The sequence below is a fragment of the Myotis nattereri genome (assembly GCF_964212035.1).
Source record: "Myotis nattereri genome assembly, chromosome: 6".
Classification (NCBI taxonomy): domain Eukaryota; kingdom Metazoa; phylum Chordata; class Mammalia; order Chiroptera; family Vespertilionidae; genus Myotis; species Myotis nattereri.
In genome coordinates, this window is record NC_138081.1 from 57,261,840 (window position 1) to 57,279,092 (window position 17,253).

General features: G+C 34.9%; 1 protein-coding gene across 2 annotated transcripts in view; it reads left to right on the forward strand.

Moving 5' to 3' along the window:
• Nucleotides 1-17,253, forward strand: part of GRIK2 (glutamate ionotropic receptor kainate type subunit 2) — a 565,655-nt gene that overhangs the window by 355,913 nt on the left and 192,489 nt on the right. For both annotated transcript variants that reach the window (XM_081093994.1, XM_081093993.1), the window contains 3 exons: nt 21-164; nt 3,069-3,176; nt 14,844-14,957. In XM_081093994.1, coding sequence (XP_080950120.1) covers nt 21-164; nt 3,069-3,176; nt 14,844-14,957 — 366 coding nt within the window. The remainder of the gene's footprint in view (nt 1-20; nt 165-3,068; nt 3,177-14,843; nt 14,958-17,253) is intronic.

The window sequence follows — 17,253 nt, forward strand, 5'->3', positions numbered from 1 at the left end:
CTTTTTTTCTTGGCTTTCAGACTGATGCTGCTCTGATGTATGATGCAGTGCACGTGGTGTCTGTGGGCGTCCAACAGTTCCCCCAGATGACAGTCAGTTCCTTACAGTGTAATCGACACAAACCCTGGCGCTTCGGGACCCGCTTCATGAGCCTAATTAAAGAGGTATGTCAGGAGGTGCACATCTCCCCTGTCTATTTTGTTTACAAGCTGAATGCATTGAGATTTTTGCAGTTTTCTTAACAGGTGACCTTTTACTTTTATTTTTTAAATTAAACTTTCTCTCTTCACCATAGAAGCAAAATTAACACTTTTTACTTAATGATATGAAACAAAAGGGAGAAATTACTTCATAAATTAATGGACATCCTTCAAATAATCTATATTTGTGTAAACAGATAAAAATCTGTGACCTATGATGTATGGCATTGTTAGTTTCACCTTTTTGAATTTTTATGTGTGTTACTTTTCATTTATGTGGAGATATAAATGTTTAAATAATGTGTGTTTATGTTTTAGGCAAAATAAGATGTAATGAATCTTCGACATGCATGCCATTTACACTACACTAAGTTATACCCACATTGCAAATCTTAAAGAACTATTCTTTAGCTCTATATGAGTCAATATGTCTAGTTATTTTAATTAACAGTTAACATAAAACATAATATATATTTATGAAAATGCAAAGTTTATATTGCATAATGCAACCATTCTTAAGGCCATATATTATTTCTTACTACATCTGTTGTAGTAATAGACGATGTACATACTGAGAAAGACAAGGATATTCTTAAAAACCATACAAACACACAGACACACACACACCTTTCGTCTATTCTTCCTATTACAAAGGAAATTCCTTTGTCAGCTTAGGATACTTTTCATTTGATTAAAATAGGAATATTTATATGAAAGTTTAACTATTTAATCTTTGCTATGAAAAATCGCAGGTTTTCTTATCATATAAAATTTTTCATTAATGGCTTACAAGAAGTCATCAGTTCATCATATAATTAATTATTCCTTATGAAAGTGAAAGTGCAAATAGGATCATAATTAAAAATCTCCAGGTCTTTGGAAAAGAATATCCTTAAACTTTCCTTGTGTAGTTCTTATAGGACTCTTAGATAGGTGACCTGGTACTCCCTGCAGAACATGCTTTTCATTTATTGTTCCACCTTTACATTTGCTTCAGATTTAAAAGAGTATGAGAGCGGCAAACTTGGTGCACAGCTGTGGGTAGCTGAAGAATAGCTTTTTCTGAATGCAGCACTTGATTATTGAGGCATGTGTCAGACATCCCTATAAAAAGCAGTTGTATGAAACTCACTAATGTATTTATTGTAGGGTGTTAGTGAGGACCCTGTCCACTAAATCACACAATGCCCCCTTTCTGAGTTCCAAAAGGAAACATTTCTCAGGTCTCAGTGCCAGGGAAAGCTGTGCTTCTCCTGGGGAGTTGCTATGTCTTAAATCATGGACCCTGTATATTTTTTTTCATCCTATTTTCTTTATTCTGGTTGCTAGGAAGTTCAAGATTGAATTTGTGATTGATTTTTATTATATGTACAGTTTCACCTGATGTAAATTTTCTCGTGCTGTCTGTATCCCACATTTGTTTTGCTGCTCTACACTTTTACTCTTGTACTTCTTGATCACCTCGTCTATTTTTATACTAATTTGCATTTTTGTTAATTACCTGAAATTATTTTATTTGGAAGAAGTTGTATTAAAAATACATGTTTCTTCCTTGTTAGAGACCAATTAATACATGTTTAAGTTTACTGATGGTATGTTACAATGTGCATATATGCATGTATTATGATTTTTCCTATTTTATTTACAGTTTATCATCTTAAACTATTTTAGATTATCTACCTATAAGTACCAAAGAAATACATGAAGCCTAAGGAATGTAGTGATGATAACATCCATTTGTAGTCCTTATTTAAAATTTCCCCCATGATCTACTGGGTTTTATTTCTTTGGGATCTTGATGTATATTCTTTCAAGCATTATAGTTGTGAGTATATGTTATATTACTTAAATTTTTCATATATAACTTTTTTCAAGTTATTTTCAAATGACAAATAATAGAAAACACCTATTTGGGACAAAATAGCCAACAGAATGGGAAAACTTCATATAAATATATATATATATATATATATATATATATATATATATATATATATATGGCCTGTTGCATGAAAAGATTTGTGCAATAGGCCTTCCTTTCCCCTGGTTGCCAGCACCGGTTTTCCTCTGGCACCCGGGACCCAGGCCTTTGCTCCGGCCGGAGCCACCTTCAAGCCTTTGCTGCTCCAGCTGGAGCCACCTTCCTTCTTCACTCCACTGCTTCATGCCTATGTATGCAAATTAACCGCCATCTTTGTTGGCGGTTAGTTTGCATATCTCGCTGATTAGCCAATGAGAGGTGTAGCAAAGGTACAGTCGATTACCATGTTTGTCTATTATTAGATAGATAAATATCTGGGCTTAAAAAATATATATATATATATATATATATATATATATATATATATATATATTTTGAGCCCAGATATTTATTTACCATTGAGAGGTGAATACATTAAGTAAATTCTTATATATATTTCCTTCTGCATGGAGATCTCCTACAGGAGGAACTCTAACTTATCTGAAGTAATTTTCATACATTTTCCCATTTATCAATTAAGAAAAACTAAAGTAATAAGTTAGTTACTCTAAGGGGGAAGTGCACAGTCGAAGTCCTATAACGTAGGTTGTCCTAATGTCAGTTTCGTTCATTGTGGTAAAATAAATTTATTTTCACATTAGTATGAATTTAAGAGTGCTTTTTTATAACAGTAATTCTTTTTATAATCTCCAGTGATAGATTCACTATTTCCTATATGATAAAAAGTGACTAAATTCTTCTTACTTTGCTAAACAATGTTTTCTCTTTTTAAATTCCATAGCAATGTAAGTTTATGAGATGTGATGAAAAGGTTTTCTCTTTTTTTCCTGGAAAAGTGTTTTCTCTTCCTTTACTTACTAATCTTTTTTTTTTTTCTCTTTCCACAGGCACATTGGGAAGGTCTCACAGGCAGGATAACTTTCAACAAAACCAATGGCTTACGAACAGATTTTGATTTGGATGTGATCAGCCTCAAGGAAGAAGGGCTGGAAAAGGTATGTTAGGCATTCAGCTTATTTACTTTAAGTTATTAAATGAAACACACAGACATACAGTACAAGTGGGAAATAGAACTAAAATGCTAGATTTGAGCCATATAGTAACACCATGTGGAGATATTGGCAATGCAATGGTATATACCATGAGAGTTTAAAGAGAGAGTATCCTGGAGGCCCATGGATTGCTTGGGGAGAGATTGTAGTTTGGAATAATTTTAGTACAGAACCAGGAATTTAAAACTATTCTGAGAGGGGAAGTGAGAGATGAGTAGTGGCAGAAGGCATTAACTTAACCCCCAGTAATTGTGTTAATTCAAAGAATAGTAGTGCATTGGGACTAAGATTTTAATTAGTGATGAGGCTGCCAGATGACAAAGGTAAGAGGAGACAATAATAAAGGTAGGAATCAAATACTGGAGAAGAAATAAGTGGGATAAATTAACATTAGAAAGAAATTGGCACAAATCTCCTGGGAAGACAGATAAGGTATTGAGAACACGTTGAAGGCACGTTAGAGAAAAAGGGTATTGAAATAGTTCACATCAAATGTTTTTAATAGCTTCAAAAATTAGTACATGAAGTTATCACCTAAAAGACGGAGGTGGGATTTAGTTTAGTCAGATCTTAAGAATAAGGTAAATATTTTTGAGATGCCATTGTGGCAAATTCGACTTTGAATCAGTAGAAATAGTTAAGTAACAAAAATTACTCTTTTTTTAAATTTAGTAGAATGGTTAAGAGATCAAGGACTAGATTCAGAAAAATTGGGCTCAAATCCTTGTTCTGCCATTTATAAACAGATTTTTTTTAATACCTCTAAAATAAAATGTCTTTAACTGCATCCTGGGTAATAGTAATATTTGCCTCATGATGACTAATAAGTCTTGTTGATTTTACTTTTATTTTTTCCTGAAAAGTATAGTTACCAATTAATAGATGCAAAGACAGAGTCCCTATCTAGATAGAGCTCTCAGATTTGAAGGGTCACTGCATGGTGATTCAGGAGGCTTAAATTACAAGTCTAGTTCCATTGCAATGTGTGGACTTCATCCTTCTGCCCAGCTTCTCCAGAGCCAAATTCATCATCTCAAAAAGTAGAGTGCAAAGGGCTTCCCTCTTAGCCTGAAGTGAGACTTTCATGATCTCTAAAAAACAAAACAAAACCTGAAAATACCTTCTTTAAGGGCCCAGACTAGAATTTTAACTATTCCCAATACTATCTATATGGGCCAAGGAAAATCAACAAAGAAAATGTGTGAAATTCTGGCTTTATACATTATGTCTTTTCATATTACTGCCTTTTCCTCATTTTGTCTTGGTCATCTTTGACCAGCACACTTCATTTAATCATCAGAGAACATCTATTTTGTGCCATTATAAAGGTTATACTCTAGTGAAGGAGACCTGCCAGTAATAAATAAACTCATAAAACTATAATTTTGGATTGGGCAGTAATAAGTGATCAAAAAGATATATTGTCATTTGGATCATTTTCTGGAATATGAACCTTAGGATAGAAACAGTTAATAGGAATAAAGTTCATGCTTTTGATGTTTATAATTTGGAACAGATAAAGCAGGAAGAAACAGACTGTGTTTCCGACAGATAGTATGGACATGTTCGGGGAGATGAACTTGGGGTTAAAATTTTCCTATGGACACAACCTTTCCACTTAGATAGTGCCCATAGATCAATGTGAATCTTTTCCACTCTATCTCAACAGGGACCTTGGGTGGAACGCAGCTCAGTTAGCCATGGTTCAAGAAGAGTCACCAATACCATTTACACAACCAGCCACATCTATCCAAAGAAGCTCACAGGGCCATGGAAGTGCCTCTGTGGAGCAGATGAGGGAACATAAAGGGGAAAAACCAGTAGGTAACTGTCTGTGTCAGGCAGTATACCATAATAGAACAACATCTTTCTTTAAGAGTCCCATATTGAGTACTAATAGTAAGAAAAGGAAAATCAAACAGACCATCCAACCTCAGAGGGAAAGCAGGGAAGGAGTGGATGGTAAGAGATCAATCAAAGGACCTATATGCATTCATATAAGCATAACCACTGGACACAGACAGTAGGGGGGTGAGGGCATGTGCTGGAGGGTGGGAATAGCTGGGGAGAGATCAATGGCAGTAAAAGAGACATATATAATACTTTAAACAATAAAGAATTTAAAAAAAAAAAAAGGAAAAGGAAGATCAGATAAGTGGTTTTCCAAGCTTGAATTCTTCTGTTCAGTTCAAAGACCACAGCATATATTCTACTTTCAAAATATGTTTAGAATCCATCCGTTTCTCTCCACATCCATTGTTGAAATAAAAGTAAAGGGACCTTATACCTGGACATCTCCATTAGAGTCTCAACAAGCCTCTCTCTCCTAATCCCCGTAGTGATCCATTCTCAAACCACCGCAGCCAGCCAATATCTTTAAAAACAAATTGATGTCATTCCTCTATTCAAACCCTTCCATTTTCAGTGCATTTCCTATCTCTCCCTCTCACCTCTCACTATCCTCTTAGATGTTTTCTAAGCTCCAGCTACATTGACTTTTTTTTTTTTCATTTTCTCACAGATTTAAAGTTTTCTATTACTCGGTAATAGAGTTTCCCAGTCGGGAATACACATCTCTATCCCCTTTGCCTGACTAATTCTTATTCATTCTTAGGGTAGCTGCTTAAATATTATTTCCTTAGATAGGCATACCCAAAGTTCCTATTAAATTTGAGTTTCTCAGAGTACCGTATACCATTCCTTTCTGATACCTACCACAATATATATGTATTTACATGTAGACTTTTTAAAAGGCTGTGTTCCTAGCAAGAATACATGTCCTGTTAAATGGAAAAAATGTATTCTTACCCACTACTTATATATTCAAGACCTAGCAAAGTGTCTGGCACAAACTACATCCTCAAGAAATATTTATTGACTGTTGAATGAATGCAGAACACTATGTGAATCATAAGAAATACTTCATCTGGAATGCTACACAAGTGTCTGCTGCAAAGGTATTCTCTTAGCCTAGTTTTTTTTTTAGCGTTGCTCCATACCTACAGAGTGAGTACAGAGAAACCCTGCAGTTAGGCAGTCCTTAGGCTGGGGTGGTGGGTCAGGGCATCCAGGGGTAAAGGATCTGATAGTGCAGAAGACAGCACTGAAGTCTGAGCTTATAAGGAGGCACATCACACCAGGCAAATTTACTCCCCTACATTGTGTAATGTAATACTTTCTGACACTCCAATATTACATCAAAGAGTAAAAATAATCATCATTCTATTTGTATACTGTTTCTTCTTATAAATATGTGGCGTGGAAATAAAGGCCAATCAAATGAAAACAAGCAGTAGTTATTATTCAGGGCTTGCAAGGGAGCCAGCCACCGTCACTTTCATCTGGCAGAGATTTCAGGGCAGGCAGGAGAGTGGAAAAGCTTTAGAGCAGAAAAAGGGGAATTTCTCAGGGGTCTGAGGAAACTGGAAGTAGACTAACTAGAAGTAGGCATCTTGGGTGATTGGTTGGAGGGCATAGTCAACTTTCTTTGCTAGATTCTGAGTTCAAAAGGGAGGAGGGGAGCTAGCAGTTACTGAACAAATTTTAATTATTCTGGGCAGATAGCTGCAGAGTTTGTAGCTTGTAGTTTGTCGACAGAAGATAATTTCTCCAGAGATTCTGGGCCAAAGTTCTATTGTCACACACGGTCTGACCATTATCTGTTTGTGTAGTCAGTCTTTCAGTGGAATTCTTTGGTGTCACTTAGAAGGAGAGGGGAAAACGTAAGGCCAAGGGAAATTGAGGAAATACAAAAAATTTCTTTGTAATTCATAATTAAATGAGGTATTTTTGTTTTGTTTTTTAGGTTTTGTATTGTTTTCAAAATGTATACCTAGGACGTCATTTATCATTAGGAATGGTTTAACCTTACCTCTGAAGCTTTGATATGTGGTTAGGAAAGACCAGCTTCAGATGGAAGAAAACACTTGAAAAATGGCATAAAATGTTAAGAAATATTCAGAAGGTTCTTATAATATAACTTCAAAAGGATTCTGTTCAGAGCAAAAGCAATTGAAAAGATTTTACACAAAACATGTTTGAATTGAGATAATGACACTACATGATAATGGTGCATTTCCATTGCAAGATGAAATATCTAGAGGCCATTTGGGGGAAAATAACCACTTATACTTAAAACAATTCTTCTAAGAAACTATAATGCAATAATAAAATCACTGAATTCTGACAGAGGTTGAATTTTTTAATTGAATGTCCTTTGTCATCACTATGTACATCATCAGATGCTTTCCAAGGGGGAATGAAATCACTCTTGCCCCTTCACTTGTTCAGTTGCTTAAATGGATTTTTATTGCACGAGAGGATATTTGCTTCTAAGTAGATGTGTTAAAATAAAATCATTCTGTGTACCTCTCCTGTCCCTTCTTTAGCATCAAGGTTTTTCTATCTGTTCTGGTTATTTTTCTGATAATGTCTTGCATGTTACGTTTATATTCAAAGAGAACTGGGAGAATAAATTAATTTGTCTCTTTGACAGAGAAAGAGCCTAATACATTCTTATTAAAAGTGTTTTATTTTAATACTAGAGGCCTGTTGCATGAAGATTCGCGCAATAGGCCTTCCTTCCCCTGGCTGCTGGCACCGGTTTTTCCTCTGGCACCCGGGACCCAGGCCTTTGGTCCGGCCTTGAGGCTTGGCTTCTCCGCTTGGTCCGCAGCAGCAAGGCTTGGCTTCTCCGCTCAGGCCGCAGCAATGAGGCGGAGTGGAGAAGCCAAGCCTCTTCAGTCTTCAGTGGTTTTCAGTCTTTGCTCTGCTCCTGCATATGCAAATTAACCACCATCTTATTTGGGTTAATTTGCATACTCACCCTTATTGGCTGGTGGGTGTAGCGGAGTGACACCAATTTGCATGTTTCTCTTTTACTACTGTAGATTATATTTATTAAAAAACATAATAATGAAAAGAATATATTTCTCTTGCTAAAGGCCTGGTGTTTAGGACTATGGACAATTATACCATGTGTTTGCCTCATCACACTTTTATTATAAAATCAGCTTCTATCTGGTGCATCCTTAGAGAAAAGCTTGTAAAAGCAAAGAGGCCATCTTATGGAATGTTTATCAATTTCTCCAAAGTTAAGAGTCTAAATAAATAATATAAAGCAAAATAATTTATATTTGCAAACCTTTAAAAGTTTAAATGTGTCATATTTGTTTTCATATTAAGCTTCATTCCAACTTTTAAAGTCTTTAGCTTCTGGCCCTAGCTGGCTTTGCTCAGTGGATAGAGCATTAGTCTGTGGACTGAAAGGTCCCAGGTTCAATTCTGGTCAAGGGCACAAACCTTGGCTGCAGGCCTGGGCCCTGTTTGGGGCTTGTGCACAGGCATCCAATCGATGTGTTTCTCTCAAATCAGTGTTTCTCTCTGTCTTCCCCTCTCTCTTCCACTCTCTCTAAAAATCAATGGAAAAATTTCCTCGGGTGAGGATTAAAAAAAATCTTTACTTTCTTCATATCCACTTTTGCACTGGGACTCACTAGTACAGAAATTGCTAACAGCAATCCATAGGCTTTTTACTGAAAACTTCAAAATTTTGATAATACATGGAGAGGGTTAGAATTAGTGAAACACTGCCTGTCTGAGTTTAGAGCCAAAATGTTCCAGGATCAAGACGTTCAAATTGCTTTTTGAAGAATTTTTTGTAGAGTATACATTTTAGGAAAAAGCAGTAATTTTCTAATAAATCTTTGCTATTGACTTTTCTCTCTTGTCCGCAGAATCCTGTACTTATTAACTCCCTATGAAAAAGGTTTCTGAATGGAATTTACAGACTTCAAAATTAATTTTGAACTGAAAATGATGAAAATATTCCTTTGACAGATTTTCAGAGACCTGATGCATAGCAGTTTGTATCTTTCTTTCTTTAATAGCATTTGATACATACCCTGGTCCCCATGGCAACAGTAACCCCCAGCTTTCCTGGGAACTGAGGTTTGTTTTGCCTCCCTGTAGGAAGGCACTGCTAATGGTAACAGTAACCTTCCAGCCTGTCAGAAACGAGTTGTTTGATTCTTAAAAAGCAAAAATACATCCTGAGCAGGATCCAAGTGTAGTGTCTTTCTTTGGAGATGTTAGCTATTTAATTTGTTACACTGTTATGTTATATGTAATTTGCCTTGTCTCAGAACTGGACAGACATATTTTGTTTGTGTGTCAGTCTGTTTATAGTTATTATTTTGCTTGATAATGTTTAACCTTCAGGATGGTAAAATAGTTAAGAAAGCTATTTACAGATGATTTTTTTTAAATATATATTTTATTGCTTTTTCACAGAGAGGAAGGGAGAGGGATAGAGAGCTAGAAACATCGATGAGAGAGAAACATCGACCAGCTGCCTCCTGCACACCTCCCACTGGGGATGTGCCCACAACCAAGGTGCATGCCCTTGACTGGAATCGAACCTGGGACCCTTCAGTCCGCAGGCCGACACTCTATCCACTGAGCCAAACCGGTCAGGGCTACAGATGATTTTTATGTTTAGAAACTAATAGTATTACTTTATCGGAGCACATACAACTTTGATTTTCATTCCAACAGAGAATACAAACTATTGATACTTTTCTTTCAACTACTGAATTTTAATTAAACATGTACCTACCATAAACATAATTGTAATGCATTGGTTTGATTTCAAAGTAAACTCAATTACAATTTTACTCTTTGAAAAGTGGCCTTTAATTGAATTACATAACATTGTTTATTTGAGAACAGTTAATTCATTGATTTAATTTCTTTACAAAAACTATCACCTGTCTCTTACGCTTTAATTATGTCTAGGGTTTACTTTGCCCTGCATAAAAATAAGAATCTTAAAGTTAATAAATCTATGTTTATATAAGTCATCTCTCTTTTTGTGAGATAACTATATACTTATTAATTTATTGTCTTCATATTAACACATAATGGTTTTCAAATGGTGAAGTTCTAGAGCCTATGGAAACTGGTGGGTATTTGGTTTTAGGAAAGTGATTAATGAAGAGTTCTTTGTACTATCCCCATGGTCCAAATCACTGATGTATGAAGATGATTCAATTCCCAATTAATTGTTCTTTACTCAGCGCATAGACGTTGAGTGACCAGTCACCAGTTTTGTTTAAGTAATCTCCCGTTAATACTTAGCCCGATGGAAGTATGCACATTCCTATTGACATTAGACAGGACTGTTTTTAGATGGCAATGCAAATAGCTATCTATACTCTTTATTTAAAAATTCAACATTGGAAAGAGTAAAGTACGTGAGGAAAAAATTCTATGGTTTGCCTGCAACATTTAGCAAGATAAGTACTATGTCGAACAAACTCTGTTCCTGCCGTTCATGTGCACATAGCTTAGAGAAACCTGAGTTCGGAAATTATTTATAAAAAATGAGTACACGAATTGATAGAGAAATATACAGTCTACCAGTATGTATTCAGTTAATTGGAGGGCATATTTATCTTCTAAATGTAAATGAGCATTTAATATCAATACCTTTCTTATGCTTTCCACTTTTCAGTGTCCTCAAACAGCACCATCAAGGATAGCACTGTTCTTCTGAAAGGAATGATAAATACTCTTTAAGGAAAACTATACTTTCTGGGTCATGTGGTTGGAGGCAACTAATTATTGGGAGATTTTTCTTTAAGTGAACTTTATTTTTTTTTGTTAATCCTCACCTGAGGATTTTTTTCCATTGATTTTTAGAGAGAGTGAAAAGGAAAAGAGAGACAGAGAAAAACATTGATGTGAGAGAGACACATAGATTGGTTGCCTCCTGTACACACCCCGACCAGGGCCAGAGAACCTGCAACCAAGGTATGTGCCCTTGACCAGAATTGAACCCAGGACCCTTCAGCCCGCAGGCCGATGCTCTATCTATTGAGCCAAACCGGATTGGGCTTAAGTGAAATTACTTTATTATAGAGACTTCACATTGTTCTAAGACTGCTTCAAATATAATGAGCATTGTGGTCTCTGATGATCACTACACAGGTTTTCTATGGAAAAGTACCACTTATGCTCTTTGCTCAAGATAAATATATTTGTTTGACATTAAGTCAAACCATGTATAGAAGCATATTACACTCATATGATATTTATTTTATGGAATCACTAAAATTAAGAATTGATTAATTTTTAACATCAGATGGAAATACTCATAATAGTGTACCAATGGGTCTTATTTAATTGATATAATAATTATAACTCTATGAGGTAGGTATTACTATTTGCCCATTTATAGATGAGGAAATTGAAGAGCAGAGAAGTAATATGCCCATGTCACCTGATGGAAGTGGGATTATGGCAGTTTGGTGCATCCTTCAGAGTCTGAGTCATTAACTATAAGGCTATGGTGCAAATTATGCAAGGAACATAATACACTAAAGTTTTAGCTGTGATTAACTTGGGTATGTGCATAAGTTCAAAGTTTAAATTGATGCTCTCTTTTATATCTTGTGTATTTTATAATTTGACAGTAAACATACATTATTTTTATGAAGAAAAGCAAATTTATTTTAAGAATCATTGAGAAGATGAAAATGAATAATGCCATGTTTTCTATAATTCTTTATGGTATTTGAAGTACTTTTATATTATTTATTTAGTTTGTCCTGATAATAAGGATGCATTATACTTTATTAGCCAAACCATGGCTTTTTAAATTGTACAAGAGGGTGCTATTAATATTTACACTAGGAAGGCAATTTTAAATTTTAAATATCCAAGTAAACTAAGATATATACTTACTCTACTTAAAACATCTCTGTGAGGTCAAGAGTGCTTAGCTATCATTATTCCATTTCAGAACTGAAAATAAAAAAGTACTTAAAAGACTTTATTAAATCATGTAATAAAAAATTGATTCTGAAAATACATGAAAAGAAATAAGATTATCTTGACTTAGTCCATGGTTCTTGTGATTAAAACAAAACCAAGCACAAAATCCACTGTTGACAGTTTCCTCAAGCAATAGAAAATTTTGAATTATAGAATTACAGGAGACTTAAAATCCAGTAATCATACAAAATTTTATTTGATTTAATATTTTATATCACTGCAATTTCTGAAACTCCATAACATTATGCTGAGAAACCTGAGTTTTACAAAAGAGAATAGCTAATATTTGTGATTACAGGAAATTATGGATTCATATTCTATGAACCAGAACCCCTCCATCCAAATAGAAAAGCAACTAACGGAGAATGAAACTAAATATTAGTATGTTTATATGAGTGAATGTTTAGCTCAGTTATTTTTTTTTAATAAAAAGTAGTCATGGAAGACACTAGTAAGTGAAATGGGCAATATTTTGTATTAGTGATTTGCTTAGAAATTTGAAAAACTTCCTGATTGAGTTTAAGAGTTGGCGTTAGGCAGACCTTAGCAGACAAAGTATATTTGCCAGTGTTTTAGCTGATAGAATTACACATGTGAAAAATTTGACTATTTAGCCAATGGTGGTGGGGGGATTCCAAAGAAATGGCATTTGCATAATAGGTATTAATTACAAACTGGGGACAGAAAAGTAGCAGTCACTGCAAAATAGGATCTGCAGATGTCCTGTTTAGCCAACAGAGTGTTTTTAATGATTTTGAATTTGAAGCACTTTAAGCAGATCAGCAGGCATTCCATGTTTTACATCCTGGCTATCCTTCCTCACCCAAGTTCCCAGCAGGGCCTCTCCTAGCTCTGGCGACGCCTTGCTGGGAACTTGAAAAAAACACCTGCTCTGGGAACATGCAACCCCAAGGCACACAGCTCTGTGAGCAGAGCAGGCTCACAATGTGGCCCCTACTTGCTGCTCTGCCTTGAGATTTTCTGAAATTTAAAACTACCCACTCTCCCCTGGAAATTCTTTCTATTGGCTCCTGCCCTTCCACTTCAATGTCAATGTTACCTGAATGCCTTTCATTACAGACCATGAATGTCTTTATGACATCATAATATCTATAGTCTAAATTAAATAATGTAATTGTCCCAAGGGTACTTTACTTTGGAAAGAATACTGAATCAAGATACTTTTTTTTCTCACTGTGTTATTTGACTTTTTCATTTCTTGACCCAAACTTTAGAAATATGTAGTTTTTCATAGTAAGAAGAAAATTAACTGCAATGAAAATATATGGCAAGAGAGATTTTTTTAGCCATCACTAAAAAAATGTTTTTGAGTCACTAGTGTAGTTGAATACATTCTTGGAAAAAAATGTATTAGGGTTTGCACTTACATGCAAGTATTAGAGTGACATGGCTATTCTTATGTAGAACAGAAATTACTAATATTTCCACTTTTGAGCTTTTCTACAGAGATTATTAAACATCTTAAGAGATTACTAGGAAAGTGATGGAAATTAAAGGGGATCAAAAGAGTAAAAATAATGATATATAAAGAAAATAAAAGGATCATAATATTTAATTTGGATAAGGTTATGCTGATGAGACTCTTGCTAGCATATTAGGGAAAATATTACCTGCTATATCAATGTCACTATCATATAGTGACTATTGATGACTCCCAGGTTTAAGAGGGTGGGAAAAATATTACTCCTTATCTCCTTATGCCTCTGTTCTCCTTTAGTGGTGACCATTATTATATGATGGTGAAATGGTGAAGTGCATGCAAACCATCCATCCGAACTATATGTTTATGGCATCCTGTGCTTATATATGGATTCAGTGGGTATAAAGTGTCTGAACACTGAGAGTATATGCACTCATCCAGCAATTTTTAACCTTTTTCATCTTCCAGCACACATAAACTAATTACTAAAATTCTGGGGCACACCAAGACATGTATTTCTGGCCAATCTGACAAAAAATAGGTATAATTTTGATTCATTCACACCTGATGCCTAATCTAAGGGATAAAAGGTCAGTGTTTCTGACTAAATAGTCAGGAATTGCATGTTTTAAAAATTCTTGAGGCACACTGGATAAAAATTCCTGCCTAATCTATCACAAAGTAAATTAAATACATTAAAATGGAATACAGGTGGGACTACTGGAATGGGTTCAATAGATGAGACTGTACAGTAATTTCCTTTCCTCTGAGTATTTTAAAAGCTGCACAGGTGTATTTTTTAAAGCTGTAAAAGGGATTCTGCGTATGATTTTGCCTTACTGGCTGGGTGTTATGCAGAATACCAATCAATGCCTCTCTTAAACCTGCCTTTACCAATTAATTTATCCTGGATCCCTAGGTTTTGCTCTGTCTTTTAGCTTTGTTCATGTAGTAATGTGGTTTGTTATCTTTGCAATGAGAGGCTGAGAAAGATCCATTTCAGTAAAAGATATGCACCATTAATGAGTTTCTGGCCAGCTATCAAGGTATCATCAAATGTGGTTTATCTTGGTGAATGAAAGTTTGAATGGAAAATTAAGCTCCCACACTGACTGTAGAAGTGCAGTGGATCATTTTGTTCTTTAATGTCACACTTCACTGGACATACTTCTCAGAGCAGTGAATCATGCTTAAAACAAGTAGCCTTTACTTTAATGATGGCAGATAATGCAGCAGAGGTGAATAATAAGTGTGAAAAATCTTAACTTTCTCTGGCAGTACTCTCTCCTATGTGCCCGATGGACAATTTACAAAGCACGTATGCTGTTTTATAGATTGGAACCTGGGATCCAGCCAGTGGCCTGAATATGACAGAAAGTCAAAAGGGAAAACCAGCCAACATCACAGATTCCTTATCTAACCGTTCTTTGATCGTCACCACCATTTTGGTAAGTATTTATTTTTCCATTCTTTTCAGACAAAACATAGATAAACATAGAAACAGATAGAAGAGAACATTATAATTGGAGCGGTAATGAACAGAATGTAATGTATTTTGCAGTTATTTAGCAATTACTGTATAGCAGATAAGTTGATGTTAACCTAGTCGCAGTTTTATTTTGTTAGTCTTCAGTGATGTAAATTATATTCATGTTTGGGATGGTCAGGTTGATTAATAATATAGCTTCATGTATTACTGGAAATCTTTACATTTCCACAAAATTAGTTACTATTGAAAAATTATCAATGTTAAGGTTTAAAAATATATGGACATGCAGCTGTATAAATATAGTTATGTGAGAAGCTGCATATGAACTCTGCTTTTGGTTTCATTTCCTGCAAATAGATTTTCAGAAGGCATGTCATTTATTTTTAAGATTTTTCTATAATAAGTTTAACCTTGCTTTCAATTTAATTGTTTTTAACCTGAAGAATCGCTTTTACCTTACCAATCTTCCTAATGAAATCAAATGACAAGTGTTTTTTTAAGCCACAGATATTTTTTACCACCAACAGGATTCAATTAATACTGATAAGCTAGATATTTTTGCACTCTTGTAATGATATGTTTCTATTAGATTACACAGTAATGTTCACTTATGTCTAGTATGCCACTTGCAAATGGGAAATTTAATTTTAGGATAAGCAAGGAGCTCTTACATTATTTAATCAGTAATTTTACCTCTAGAATATGCTTATCAGTGCTAGTTCTTTTATATCTCAATAAGAACGTGAGATTAATGTCCAGAACAAACTACCACATACTTTTAGCATTTATACATTTTCTAAGTTTGATTTATGGTGGGAAATCAAGCCAAAGGAATTTATAATCTTGTCCTTTTAGTAACAGCAAAGGATGTCAGATCTCTAGGCATTTCATGATAAAATAGCTTGGGTTCAGGACTCTTGATAATGAAGCAAAGCTGCTAATCATGAAATGACAGTGATGGAAATGTACCAGGTTTTTAAAATCATTTTCATGCTAAGAACCTTAGTGAATGCTTGCTCTCTCGGTACCATATCCAAGCTTCCTCAGTTATCTTTTACTTAACTTTATGTCTCCCTCTCTTTTCAAAGATATCTTTCATCCCACCAGTTCTTCAGCTCTGTTCTTCAGCTGGAATGTTCTTACAGGATGGTACCATGTCCTTTTTTTCTGCCAGTATGTCCTGGACCTCATTACCTCCTGCTAGAACTATTGCCGTAACCAAGTAGCTATCAATTTCCCTGATGGCTTTCCCCTTCCCAGTGTACCCTACTCTCTAACTTAAAAATCTAGTTCTGTAACTTTCCTGCTTTTTTGCTTATAAATCTTTAGTATATTCATATTAACTTTTAAAAGGGCCCCAACATTTTGACCCTGGTGTTCAAAGCCTTCGACAGTCTTGACTTCTTTTACCTTTCTATCATCATTCCCCATTACACCCAGTCAGGATCCCCGTGTTTTAATTGAACTGGGAGAACCATTTAGCCTGCCACCATGACTGTGTTAACTCTCTTCCTTTCATCTGTAATCCGTTTCTCTCCATTTCTGAGACACTCTAGTTCTTATCAGTATTTTATATTATTTAGAATTAATATTATGCTATTTTTAAATTATTTCATATTTTTCATATTCTTCCTAGACATTACTGTACATTCCTTGACTGTATGTCCTGTTTTGATACCATATGTGCTTCTACAATGCTTGTAAAGAGTTCTGTACTCAGGTCATCTATGGTCTTCAGTAATCAACCCCATACTCTTTTCTTCTCTACAATCCAGCCAAACTTTCATATATTTCATTTTTTGATGGCTGCAAATATTTGCTCAGTTTTTATATTTCACCATGAAAATCATATTCAGCCATCCAGACCAATCTCAAATGACACAGACTCCATGAAACTTCATGATTTCTCCATTAACCTGTGCATATGTATGTGTGTTGGGGATAGTGGTTTATATGATTCATACATTTTATAGATCATAATACTTTATCATGGTACTTACCATGCTTTTTTAATTTTAGAAAATATCTGTCTTCTTTTGACATGAATGTGTTCAAGGCCAATGATCAAATTTTACACTTTTTAAATATAGCAGTGCCAGAGAAAGTGCCTTGGGCACAGGCAGCACTCAAATTTTTTGTCAATTTCTATTAAATAAACGGTATTTAACTAAAAGGAAAATTACAGGAACTGGGTAACTTCCAAATGATTGTATTTAGTGTTCAGGTAATTGCAAACTTCTTATGCAAACAAAGCA